The sequence below is a fragment of the Gigantopelta aegis genome, chromosome 4, assembly GCF_016097555.1.
Source record: "Gigantopelta aegis isolate Gae_Host chromosome 4, Gae_host_genome, whole genome shotgun sequence".
NCBI classification, from domain to species: Eukaryota; Metazoa; Mollusca; class Gastropoda; order Neomphalida; family Peltospiridae; genus Gigantopelta; species Gigantopelta aegis.
This window is the reverse complement of record NC_054702.1, coordinates 29,751,639-29,766,289: the sequence shown is the minus strand read 5'-3', so window position 1 is coordinate 29,766,289 and position 14,651 is coordinate 29,751,639. Positions and strand designations below refer to the sequence as shown.

The window sequence follows — 14,651 nt, the reverse complement described above, 5'->3', positions numbered from 1 at the left end:
AATTCAAGACTTTAAAGATAGCTTTTAAGTGCCGTAAATTGTCGACGAGAAACCAGATGACTCACGAGGAGTACCTCCTACGAGTCCAGGTGTTAATCCCGCCAGTCTCTGTAAATTACCCGCTTGCACCCGCTTGAAAATCATCTTCGGCTCATTTGTAACATAATCCTGATTGTGGATTCTCCGAGATTAGGCTTTGATAAATCTGTCACGACTGCTGAGTGATCTCTGGTTGGCACACACAAATAACCGGGCACTTTTGTTTCAGGTGGCCAGCCCCCCAACCCCCCAACCAACCCACCCACACCAACACCTGTTATCAGTGGGATTAAGAAGACATCATGTACACACCAGAGGGGAATTTATCATCATTAGCCATCAGATCTGAGAACAACTTTGCTATGACGGAGGGAGTTTATGAAAAATAATAAAAACTTTTTGACTGAAGCACACCTGAGGAAAGCGGAGTGTAAACACAGAAGAGATTATGCAGGTGAGATCCTTGGTAAGCTTGGGAATCACTTTGCAATTTATCTTGTAAGCTCCCTGCGATAAGATCGGAAATGCAAGCCCCTCATCATATGACAAGAAAAAGACTGGCTATGATGTCAATGTCAACTATTGTGGAAAAGAAACTGGCTTATGTTTGTGAGTGTGTTGGAACACAACATTACTCACAGTTAAAGGACATAGAGCTTATTGAGGAAAACTCAAAACGTGAAATATGAGCTGGCTGTATTAAACTAGAAAAGTGTCCACTGAACACAAATTCCTCCTTGCTTGTACAGGTCTTGTGCTGTCTTTCGCAAATTCATAAAAATTCATAAAATGTAAATTAAACTTAAATTTAGCAAATATATTTCATTATTAATTTGTAAAAAGAAAAATAATAATTTGAAAATCAAATGCATTTTCTTAAGTCTTAATTTTGTAATATTTTGACTGACTAACTGGCAACAGATTTCCTGACACAATTCAACCAATTTGCTAGTAAATTTGTTTTTCGATTAAACTCTGCTAATGTAACTGGATAGTAAAGTTAGACATGATGAACATACATGTATATTATATATATAATTATATTATTTGAAAAAGGTGGAGAAAAGAAAAGGTGGGCAAGATGAATGATCTTTACATAGCAGAAGTTTCAAAATCAAAGTTATTTGTTAAAGTTTTATTTGTTTAATGACATCACTAGAGCACATTGATTTATTAGTCACCGACTATTGGATGTAAAACATCTGGTGATTTTTACATATAGTCTTAGAGAGGAAACCCTCTACATTCTTCCATTAGTAGTAAGGGATCTTTTATATGCACCATCCCACAGATGGGATAGCATATACCACAGCCTTTAATATACCAGTCATGGTGCACTGGCTGGAAATAGTCCCACTCCTTCAAAATCAAATGAGAACTGTATCCTAAAAGCATTAGACATAGGACATTAGGAGTGTTGGTATAAAGAGTCCCTGGTTCTTAATCCCTTCAAAGATAAAATATTCTCAATCCCTCGCCTCATTCAAATCCAGCTATTTTAAGCACTATTCAAATAATAAATTTTAAGATATACCCTCAGAACCACCCACTGGCTATGTCAGAGGCTGGATCCGTAGTAGGCGTGCTTGAACCTTTATTGGATATGGGCACGTAAAGAGTTCCTTCCTTAAGATATACCTTTGTAGTTAATTTTGATATGTTTGTTAAAATAATTATGATGTATTGAGTTATCACTGACTCAAGTTTCTTAACAAATTGATTTAAATATTATTTAAATATTCATAATATGTGCTACTGTTCCTCATGCTATATATATTACATGTATGTTGATGTTGTTTCTTTGAATGTATGTATGTATAATATCATGTATAGATTAGAGAGGGCCTCATGGGAGACCAGTCACTTTGTACTGAATGTGTTTACCCTCTGAAAATAAATAATTTTATTATTATTATTATTAATAAAAAATAATAATTTTAAAATCCCAAACCCCACCACATCTTGCCCTCTTCTGGTTAAAAGCAAGGGATATCTTTCATGCTTTTATAAAAAGGATAGCACATACGAAAACCTTTAAGATTTTGATGTCTACAATATCTAGTGTCATAGTTGATGGGGTTTGTGTGCATGAGAATGATGGTGTGGGTAATTTTGAGCAAGCTTCCACGAGAGAAGTATTCAAGCATGCCTGTCATGAACACAACATCCAACTTTGCCAAAGAGTTGCCAAGGCAGGTATGAAAGATGGAATCATTGTTCTTTTATATAAACTTCCACCAAAGAGGACATTTCCATTAGCAAAAGAAGCAGAGGGAGGGCAAGAGACACTGGCCCTTGCCACTCAACTCTGAAAATTATCCATTCCCACACCAGTTAAAAAAGGTTTGTTTTGTTTAACGACACCACTAGAGCACATTGATTAACTGATTAATCATCGGCTATTGGATGTCATACATTTGGTAATTCTGACACAGGGTCATCAGAGGAAACCCGCTATATTTTCCTAATGCAGGTCAGGTCAGGTCAGGTCAGGTCAGGTCAGAGTATTTAACATGTACATTCAGACCAAGCTCGGCCTGCTCCTCTGTCCAGGACAGGATTTCCTAATGCAGCATGGGATCTTTTATAGACACTTTCCCACAGACAGGAAAGCACGTACCACAACCTTTGTCCAGTTGTGGTGCACTGGTTGGAACGAGAATAAACCCAATCAGTTGAATAGATCCATCGAGGTGGTTCGATCCTGCGACGCAAGCACCTCAAGCAAGCACTCAAATGACTGAGCTAAATCCCGCCCCCACCCCCACCCCCCCACCACCAGTTAAAAGGCAAACTACCACAAAGCTATACCTCCCATAACCACCCACACACCCTACCCCAACCATGTAATTTTTTAACATCCATGAGAACATTCCATAATTCAGGAGGGGCGAGACATAGACCAGTGGTAAAGTGCTTGCTTGATGCGTGGTCGGTTTGGGATCAATCTCCATAGGTGTGCCCACTGGGCCATTTCTCACTCCAGCCAGTGCACCACGACTGGTACATGAAAGGCAGTGGTATGGGAAATTATCCTCTCTATGGGATGGTGCATATAAAATATCCCTTGCTGCTAATCGAAAAGAGTAGCCCATGAAGTGGCGACAGCGGGTTTCCTCTCTCAATATCTGTGTGGTCCTTAACCATATGTCCAACGCCATATAACCGTAAATAAAATGTGTTCAGTGTGTTGTTAAATAAAACATTTCCTTTCTTCTATAATTGAGGAAGCACTGACAATGTCTACAGTACTTTGGTGTTTCCCAGGGTGACCAATGAAGCATGTACAAGACCAGGATTAACATTTCATAACTTCAGTCTCAAGGGGCGAGACGTAGCTCAGTGGTAAAGTGTTCGCTTGATGTGCGGTCGGTCTAGGATCGATCCCCGTCGGTGGACCCATTTGGCTATTTCTCGTTCCAGCCAGTGCTCCACAACTGGTGTAACAAAGGCCATGGTATGTACTATCCTGTCTGTGGGATGGTGCATATAAAAGATCCCTTGCTGCTAATCGAAAAGAATAACTCATGAAGTGGTGACAGCGGGTTTCCTCTCTCAATATCTGTGTGGTCATTAACCATATGTCTGACGCCATATAATCATAAATAAAATGTGTTGAGTGTGTTGTTAAATAAAACATTTCCTTTCTTCTATAATTGAGGAAGCACTGACAATGTCTACAGTACTTTGGTTTTTCCCAGGATGACCAACGAAGCATGTACAAGACCAGGATTAACATTTCATAACTTCAGTCTCAAGAACAAGTGGCATCTCACCATGGTACACCATAGATAGAGCCACACAGTTTGTGTTGACTGATTAATTACCTTCCCAGCCCCCTCCTGTTGCATTAGGGGACACTGATACTGTTAATAGGTGACAATGGCCGACGGGGAGAACACCTTGATGTGGCAGGGCCTGTTGCTACAATCGGAGTCGATCTTAACACCTTCGGAAATTCAAGCCCAGGTGTCAAGCACAGGGGTGTGTGGGGGGGGGGGGGGGGGGAACCCGGAGGAAAACGTGAAAACTTGCATGTTTATCACAAAAGACTGGTTTGTCAGATAACAACATGCACAATGTGATCCATGAACTCAAGGGTGATGGTGGGGGGTAGGTGGGAGGTAGTGGTGGTGGGGGGGTGAGAGAAGAATCTCACAGCATTCCGGTCTAAATTTTGATCTTTGATTGCAATTTAGATAAAACACTCGCTTTGCAAGCGGATACAAAGCGGTGTCCTGTGCGATCAGTGCTATCGGGCTGGAAGGAAGGTCTTCCAGATTCAATGTGTCTGTGTCACCGTGCCAAGCCTATCTCTCCACGAACAAAACCCCCGCACTGCCAGCCAAGTATTAGGGTCTTTATGATCGTGCTCACAGATAACTCAGCATCAACCCTATAGCATGTATGTACACCACTGCCAAGTACAAAGCTATCAATTTTAATTTTAAAAAGCTGGATTAGAAGGCTAGCAGTTTTGTGTGTACATTTTTTTTGCTTATTCATTTTGGACTCATGAATCATTTACCAAGTGAAGGGGGCCCCTGATCCGAAACACATGTATCCGTGCATGCACCCAAACACACACAGACACACACATTCTTTGACAATACAGCCTTTCCAGCAATCATTGGGTTTTTTAAACACATGTATCCGTGCATGCACCCAAACATACACAGACACACACATTCTTTGACAATACAGCCTTTCCAGCAATCATGTTTTTTTTTAAACACATGTATCCGTGCATGCACCCAAACATACACAGACACACACATTCTTTGACAATACAGCCTTTCCAGCAATCATGGGTTTTTTTAAACACATGTATCCGTGCATGCACCCAAACACACACAGACACACACATTCTTTGACAATACAGCCTTTCCAATAATCATGGGTTTTTTTTAAACACATGTATCCGTGCATGCACCCAAACACACACAGACACACACATTCTTTGACAATACAGCCTTTCCAGCAATCATGTTTTTTTTTAAACACATGTATAAATACAAATCTTGTACATCCCAAAGTGCATATAAAAGGTGCTAAGCTGCTAATTAAAAGAGTAGCCTATGTGTTTGATGAGGTTGACTTGGGGTTTTTTGGTGATGGTGGTGGGGGGAGGGGGTAAACCGTTTTCTTGTTTTGTTATTTTGTTGTTGTTTTATGGGTGGTTTTTTTATTTTTTTGTTTGGTGTAGGGTTTTTTTTTTGGAGGTGGGGGGAGGGGGACATTTTGTTTATTTGTTTTTTTATTCACCAGGAATAAAAAAAAAAATTGTTTCTGTATTGATCCCCTTTTTTTCCCTTCTTTTTTTTGATGGAATGAGGGTTATTTTTTACATACCAGAATATACACAAAGATATTTTTGATACACTACAGTCTAAACCATACACATGCATGCCAGCAATAATGGCTTAATAAAGTGCTGGCTTTGTCATCCAATCCAGATTATTTTCATTCTGCAGCTCTGATTTGAAACACCGTGTATCCAACATGTGTACAGCACACACACAGTGCATGTCACACCTGGCTTGTCTTACTGTCACAGATCACAGGCAAGTGACTTTAATCACAGCCACAAATCACATGTTCAAGCCATCAGCTTAAAAGAAAAACTGTTGATACAAGTTTGAAGAATAAAACAACTAACATGGTATAGGTAGCTGTATACCGAATAGCATCTCATCAGGGTCAAAGGTCGAAGTGCATCTAACTTTGAATGTCGCATTAAATAAGACCTTGCCCGATATTGGTGAGATATGTGAAAAGATTTGTTGTCATAAAATGTTGTTTCATCTGGCCAGTAAATTCTTATAATTTAATTTAAACTAATATCAGTGTATCAGCTACTAATTAATGTGCTTGAAACAAATGTGGGATCCTACAAAAAGGAGACTGTCAAATTTTGTGTGTAAGTACGGTAATCAAAGACACTTCCTGTTATATCTGAAATTACTAACTTAATCTTCTATTTTTTTATATACTTTAAGGGTGAGTAGTTGCAGTATTTATATTAATGGTGTACTGGTATAATGAATTAGGTTGATTTAAATGCTGGGTGAGGCAATTTTAGCCATATGTTACTATTGTTGTCTATTGGAATTGATTTAGAGATGTTAACCCTTGATCTTTGATGGTACACTATAAAGCTACGTACAAAATGTCATCTCAGTATCTTCAGGAATTGTGGAAAAAAACATTTGGAAAACTACATGTGGGACAGATGGATGGATGGACACACAGATCGACAGATAGACAAATGGATGGAGATAAAACCTACAGTCCCCTTCGATTGGATTAGTAGGGGACTAATAACAGGGTCAAATTTATGAAAATGCAGATGTTTAAGCATTGTAAATGTATGTAGTTACATGTATGTAAGACTAAAAACAGTGTTTAGTTCTTAACTTCTTTACAAATATGCCATAAACCAAGAAATAAAAGTGGTGCTGCCTAAAATAAATGTAAATGTCATCATATCTCAGCATTACGATGATAAATGAATAAACAACCTGTTCACTGCCTTATATAGCTGCAGATTATTAAAATATCTACATATGTACAGAGCAAAAGATATGTTTATCCAACATAAAGCATGGACAGGCTTAATGAAACACCTGCAAGAACCGGCATGAACCATAATCACCATGAAACACCTGAATGAACCAAACACAACTCTTGTTTGGTGATTTACATAAATTACTATCAGACTCAAACACACCAACCTCGTACATAACAACAATGTGTATCAAAGATGATAATAATTATTTATTGGGGTGACAAATTAATTTCTGACACGTGATAAAAGCTCTTGCACATGTGGGTTGACAAATGAGCTGGTAGTTTAGGCCGATATGCAAGATTTGCGAGGTCAGGTAATACGCTACCTACCTTCACAACTTTTATTAATAACTCGGTGCTGGCAGTAATAAGCCAAACCAAAGAAGTGTTACACTGGCCACGTAACACTCAAGGGTGTATACTACCAAATCAAATCCCATAGACGACAATAGTAACATATGTGGCTAAAACTCCTACCTGCAGCGTATTAATCGACATAAACATCACAGATATAAATACTACCACCCCTCACACTTAAAGTGAATCAGAAAAAATTGGGGGTCAAGCTGCTTGTTTCTGAAATAACGGATAGCGTCTATGACTACCCTAGTTCCGCACAAAATTCGAGTACTTTTTTTTACAGGTACCCCATACATGTTTTAAACACAAGGCTACTTGACACAATGGTACTAGATGAAATAAAATTGCATATTTGTTTTACCCAGATGAAACTATTATTTTTTACAACCAACACACTCATATTTATAACCAATCACAGGACTTGTGGTGTTCACTTCTCTATCAAAAGTTGGGTGCACCTCGAACTTTGACCCAGCCGGAAGTTATTTGGTTTAGTACTACTTCAACATGTGAATACATTAGCATGGTGTGGCATGTTACGTACTTCTTGGACAGACACGTTTGGCCTGACTAGAAGCTCACGGCACAATTATGACTAAATGTACTGTTCAATTAACACAGGATGCAAAACACTTGTTTAATGACACCTCAGCACATTGTTTAAAGCGACATTCCTGAGTTTGCTGCAATTTTTAAGATGCTATCGATTTACTCAGGAGCCACGAAATTTCTTAAACATTTCCCAGTCATATTGAAATGATGACATTCTTGTAAGCAAAGAATTAAGAAGACTTAATATTCAGACCAGAGTGAAACATTAACACCCATAACAATATTAGATATATATATATGTACCTTCCTTTCACAGTGTCAAGAAAATTAGTGAACAATGTATTGCAAGTAAATTTTACAAAAAGTTAAATTAATATCATGTGATGTCAGAGAGCAGTGGAGGAAATGAGTCTTAAAGGGACATTCCTCAGTTTGCTGAGTTTAAGATGTTATCGACTAACAGAGACTTTTTGACAACTGTAATTACATATCAAATATATTTCTCTGCATAAAATATTAGTGGCTGTATATTAAACATGTTTCTGATCGTTCTGATATTTGTACTAGGTTAAATTTCATTTTATTTCCTAAAAACGATTTGTTCATACGTACGAAATTATTTGAAGACAAAATCCAGTTTGGGCTTTTTACAAAATTTAAGACGACCAGGAACACATTGAATATACAGACACTGATATTCTAAACAAGAAAATATACTTAATATGTAAGTTTAATATTAGAACTATTTTATTAGTCAGAAACATCTTACAATGCAGAAAACATCTTACAATGCAGGAATGTCCCTTTAATCAACAGCTGTTAGATGAAAAACATAAATGAAAGGAAAGAAAAAGAAAGGGTTTACAGTAATGTAGCACTGTTTAAACCATGGCTGATTGGTGTCTGACATATGGTTATTTCAACTCTTGGTTGATGAGGAGGGAGAGAGAGAGAGAGGGAGACACACATACACACATACACATGTACAGACAGAGATGCAGAGACAGTCTGATAGAAGACAGATGGAGAGAGGGAAAGAAAGACAGAGAGATACAGAGAAAGACAAAATAGACATACAGGAGAGAGAGAGAGAGAGAGAGAGAGAGAGAGAGAGAGAGAGAGAGAGAGAGAGGAGAGGAGAGAGAGAGAGAGAGAGAGAGAGAGATAAAGCTAAAGAGAGAGAGATAGATAGAATCAAATGGATGGATGGATGGATGGATGGATAGATAGATGAATGATAGAGATACAGAGAAAGACAGAGAAAAAAGGGGGAGCGAGAGGGGGGGGGGGAGAGTGAAAGGGAGAGCAAGAATGGCACTCACACACACACAGACATAAGAGTGGGAGAGAATAGAGAGAGAGAGTGAGGCACAGACAAAAAACCTGTTGACACACAGGCTACTCCTACTATAAAGCAGCAAAGTATCTTTCAAATGCACTTTCCTACAGACAGGACAGTACATACCAAGGTCTTTGATGTACCAGTTGTGAGGAACTGGTTGGAATGAGAAAAAACTGAATTTATAAAGACTGATTAATCCTATGGCCAATCACATACCTCAAGTGACGGTTCTAACCCTGAATGACTTCCTGGCCTTCCCATAGTTAACAAATTATGGTAATGTGACACAATTAAAGAAGAAACCCTTTGTGTCCACACATGCTAATCATTCTGATATTGTATAGGCACTTTCCAACAGGACAGTACCAGGCTTCGAAATTCACGACGGCTCCACGGCATTTGCCGTACTGCCTTGTGCCTTTGCCGTGATGCCTAAAAAATACCAGTTACTTTACGGCTATGAATAACCGTGCCCTTTTAATTACCTGCTGTGGTGCCCCTTTTGTGTATGTTTTTTTTTTTTAAACTTGTACAACCCTAACTTTTATTTTAAAACATTAAACATGCACGAATTCGATGTTCCTCGGTAGTGTTTGTATACAGTTTCTTGGTCATGTATTATAATTGCACATCGAACGTAACAAATGATAAATTACGGTTGAAACGTACAGACTTACGGGAAACCCCCCCCCCACCGTAAATTGCCGAAAGTTTTAACGTCGTACATTTACGAAAAAAAACGTAAATAGCCGAAAAAGAATTCCGGGGTAATTTTTTTTTTTTTAAATAGGCTAAACCATGCCTAGAAGAAAAAGAAGACTAAAGAAGACAAAAATTGTCAAAACTTTTTCATTATTTCAGGTAAAAAATATTATTATTATTATTAGCTATTTAAATGTCAGCTGCGTTCAACCAGACCGAGCGGAAAAACGTCCGCTAGACTGGTTTATGCGCTTCACAATAAACCAAATGGCCATGTTGAGAACCAATCAAATAGTTCACGAACGTTACACAAACGTTTGCTGGCTGAACTTGGGGCTGTTGTTACCAATATTCTTCATGACAAATTTTGAAAAAAAAATAAAAAAGTCTGTCCCATCATTCTATAAAAAATGTTTTTTGCTATTAATTTCAGTTTTGTTTGACGTAACAAGAAAAGTAAAAGTGTATTGGCAATAACAAAACAATACTAATTTTGTGTGCAATTTACAAATCAATCGGCTTAGAAATGAATAACTTGTAGTAAATTTCGTAGTAATAAAAAAGGCGTTCTCTGTGGGACGGACTTATAGTTTTAACGTTTATTAGCCTATTGAACAGACCCATGCTAAAATCACCCAAATTAATTTATTCCCAATTAACTGAAACACTGAAATAAATGTGAACTGTTTAATGTTTGTGGTTATTTTTGAATATTCCGTTTATTTAATTATTACCCATGCTCAGCACTTGATAGGCCTATACATCACTGGTGTAGGAAACGGGGAAGGGGGTACTTTGTAGCAGCATCGATGGTTTATATATTAATTTTATACGTATGTATGTGTGCCCACCCACCCCACTTTTTGGTATCTTCCTACAGGCTACACCCGTGTATATTAACAAATTCTGGGTACTAGGCCTAAGCAGTAGCCAACAACGAAAATTGTACCACGCCTTCTTCAAATGACCTTCAACTTTTCATGCTGGGAAAAAACCCGCAATGACTTGTAGTCTGTGCATGTGGTATCGAGAAATCCTTGATTGTTTTGTTGAGATCGCACGTTGTTGTTTTTGGAAAATAAACCTACAATGTATGAGATGACTGGAGTTACGATAATAACGATATATTTTCCTCTATAGGCCTACAGTATTTAGCAGTTTGTAATAAAAACCGTTTAATCGCCACACACGTTACCGTAGTGTCATGCGGTCTCGTGTGTCATCATTTATCGTGGTACCTAATAAGAACACGTGTTAATGATTCCAATTTCAAACAAAATTAGTTATGCTCATATCCATTCAACGTCCAGGCATGTCTAGTCTGGGTCCAGTCTCTAACAATGCCAGTGATTTGGTCACGGGCACGGCGTAAGAAGGTGCCAAAAAGTGGGGTGGATCGCTGCTGCCCCCCCCCCCCCCAACCTCCATTTAACACACACACATGCGCGCACACACACACACACACACACACACTAAAAATAATCCATAAATGCTGAAAACATACTTAAGAAAATAGGCCATGATGTCCTTACGTTTTTGTGGATACGGTCATATGACAGAATGGGATTTCCCTCCACATTTTTTATTCTATAATTATATGGGTCATTTGGTTAATCTTGTTATTACAATTATGTTTGTTGGAGAAAAAGTTGAAATTATGGTGGATTTTTTTTATTATTGTTAAATATAGAATTTACAACAAAAATAATATAAATATTAAATTTTTAAAAACCTAAATCATTTGGTTTGAACATTTATTTATTTAATTATTTGTATTCAAATAATTTAACACTGAACATTTCATCCCATTTCCTAAAGCTTTGATTGTATTGTTCTGAAACGTAATACACATATTCTTTTGGTAGTCTCCACAAAATAATAAAGATGTCTAAACTTGTAAAAACTTTGTTTTGTTGTTGTTGTTTTTGTTTGTTTTTTTAAATTAATGAGATTGTAAAATTGAAATAGAAATCTTGATTGGTTAATTCTGAAACTTAGAACCTGTATTCTACAGTGATTCTCTGGAGATACCTTCACAAACTAATAGATAAAATTAACATATCTACTTTTATTATAGATTATTTTATTTTATTTCTTTAATGTTAAGACTTCAACATAACTGTCCAGCCATTAAATATAATTTTCTTTCAGTCATACTCCATCTGCTCAGATGGTCCGAAACCAGTGGACTTTGATCCATTACCTGCTGTAATGAGATGGAACAGCAGCAGTGTTTGTTCAAGGAGACCATATATGTCATAATCTCTCTCCACCAAAGTTGTCTTTAAGGACACCACAAAATTTTTTAAAATACTGTTTTCTTTAATGACACCACTACAATACTTTGATTTATTGATGAATGACCAATTTAACAGAATTACAGATAAAAGTTTTTTTCTGGTTAAATTGACTTCCTAAAAAAGACTGCCTTGGTGCCCTTTGAAAATGTATGAACGTAGCCTTTGTGCCTTTTAGGTTAGCCTTGGTGCCCTTCATTTCCTAGATTTTTAAAGGCTATTATAGCCTGCCCTTTAACACTGAATTTCGAGGCCTGCAGTACACACCATGGACTTAGATACCTCACAGACATGAGAAGTTTAAGTTCCCAAAACGGCCTCCATAATCAAAAAGGATATTTGTTTACTGACACCTTAGCATATTTTAGACTATTGCTATTTGGTGTTTCACATTACATTATGATTATTTTCAACACTTTGATTGAGAAAGACAAGAAATCTGCGGCCACAACATAGGCTACTACTGCTGATAAAGCAGCAAGGAATCTTTTACATGCACATTTCCACAGACAGGACAGTGCATACCACATCCTTTGATGTACCAGTCATTGACTGGATAACTAACTGTGATGAGAAGTCTGCAAAATAAATGTAAAATGCATCTGGGGTCATCAGCCTGTAAAGCCGATTCATTTACGTGAGATTGAAATAGTCTGCAAAGACTGAGTCGCCCACACGTGCACACCTTGGATTCCACAGTGTAGGTTTAATAGCTAAACTATGCTTTCTTGATACACACACAAACTACATGGCTTCAATAAACAGCAGATGTGAGAGAGTAATGAATGGGTTACCAACTGGGAGAAGAATGCCCCGTGAAAAGAAATTTCACATTTCTCCGCTACACATGTGTAGTTTATCACTGGCCCAGGTGTCACAAAGCTCTCAACACCAATTGTTTACCAAAAAAACAAGTTAGCTGACCAAATCAAAATTAATTTTCTGTAAGAGAAATTATTTAATAAAAACAGGGTGGGGGGGGGGGGGGGAATGGTGGTGCAAGGGATCAGCAGAAATTGACTCTAAAATATTTCTTTCCTCTGCCTTACAGCAAATTCACTGGTCAGAATATCACTGGTTTTGGCATTCTCCCTCCACCTCCTCCCACTATACACCACCTAACATGCAGCTGTTTGATCGCTAATCTGATGGCAAAGGGAGATAAGCCGATCCATAAAGATTGTTATGTGGTATCTGTATAAACTGTCTGCTGTTTACGAATCACTGACAAAAGTTATTTTCGTTTGCTCGGAAAGAGCATCACCTCAAATTACTAAAACGAGAAGCCGCTTATAGTGTAAATATTAAGAGTTACTGACGTGACATTAGCACGGGATGCACGGCAAATATCTCAGTGGCTCCGTCAATGCTTTCATGTGCAATATTGGCCGAGTGTTCGTCACGTGTGGGTTAGACATCCGCGTTCTGCAGCCGCAACATGAGCATTGGCCAAATGTTGCCATTGCATTCGCTGTTTTCACAGTAAGCAAGACACGGGGGAAAAACAACAACACTCACTCTGACATCTCGGACAGGTCCCTTGTGACCCTGAAGGGCACGCACACAGGTCAAGGTCATCAGGTCCCACTCCTTCACGGTGTTGTCCCTGGGTGGAGAAGAAGGGAAGAGCCGATGTAAATATTAAAATATTAATGCATGACAGATGAGGGAAAACACAAGAATCATAGTTTGGCTTGTTCGTACATGTGTTGGATGCGTGGGATTACACTCGTAATAACATAATTGTGTAGGGCGTTATACTTCTTTGTATTGGCCTGCGTGACGTTATACAGAACACAGACACCAAAACCTAACATGATTTTTAGTGATTTATTATAAAGATATGCTAATAATTAATCAGAAAAGTAACAATACACTACATGTAGTTTAATTACCAATTAAATACAATGTTATAATTATTGCATATTCCAGACTATCATGTTAATAAATGTATAATCTAAATTGCCAATTAAATACATGTCATAATTACTGGATATTCCAGATATTGATAATAAATTAATAACCTGCAACCCACTAAACTTGTACTGATATATACTGAATGAAAGAAAGATAAAGGGGAACATACAAGTAGTAACAGCAAATATGAACTATAACCAAAACCCTCATCTATAGAAGGAAGGAAATGTTTTATTTAATGATGCACTCAACACATTTTATTTATGGTTGTATGGCGTCAGACATATGGTTAAGGACCACACAGATATTGAGGGAGGAAACCTGCAGTCGCCACTTCATGGGCTACTTTTTTCAATTAGCAGCAAGGGATCTTTTACATGCACCATCCCATAGACAGGATAGCACATACTACAGCCTTTGATGTACCAGTTGTGGTGAACCGGCTGGAGCGACAAATAGCCCAATGGGCCCACTGACGGGAATCGATCCCAAACTGACTGCGCATCAAGCGAGCGCTTTACCACTGGGCTACGTCTCGCCCCCTGCATCTATAGTGTCAGGAAGCTAACCGTGTTTCTGACGTTCAACTCCATATTAGTGACATTCAACTCCATATTAGTGACGTTCAACTCCATATTAGTGACATTCAGTCTCACATTATATCTTTGTAATTTATACTTACATAACTACTCTAGTAATTATAATGAATTAAATTTTATTTGAAATATCATGTGTCCTTTATATTTTTTATATTACATCAGTATATATACTGGTTAGATGAAAGTACTGAAACAGAGCACTAAAAAGTAATAAATTTATCCTATAGTGTCAAAAAAAAAAAAAAGAGTAAAACTGTGATTCTTATAAAGTTA

General features: G+C 37.8%; 1 protein-coding gene across 1 annotated transcript in view; it reads right to left on the bottom strand.

Annotated features, from left to right (window-relative positions):
* Positions 1-14,651, bottom strand: part of LOC121370341 — a 73,820-nt gene that overhangs the window by 13,067 nt on the left and 46,102 nt on the right. Inside the window, exon 21 of the mRNA XM_041495493.1 lies at positions 13,381-13,468. Coding sequence (XP_041351427.1) covers positions 13,381-13,468 — 88 coding nt within the window. The remainder of the gene's footprint in view (positions 1-13,380; positions 13,469-14,651) is intronic.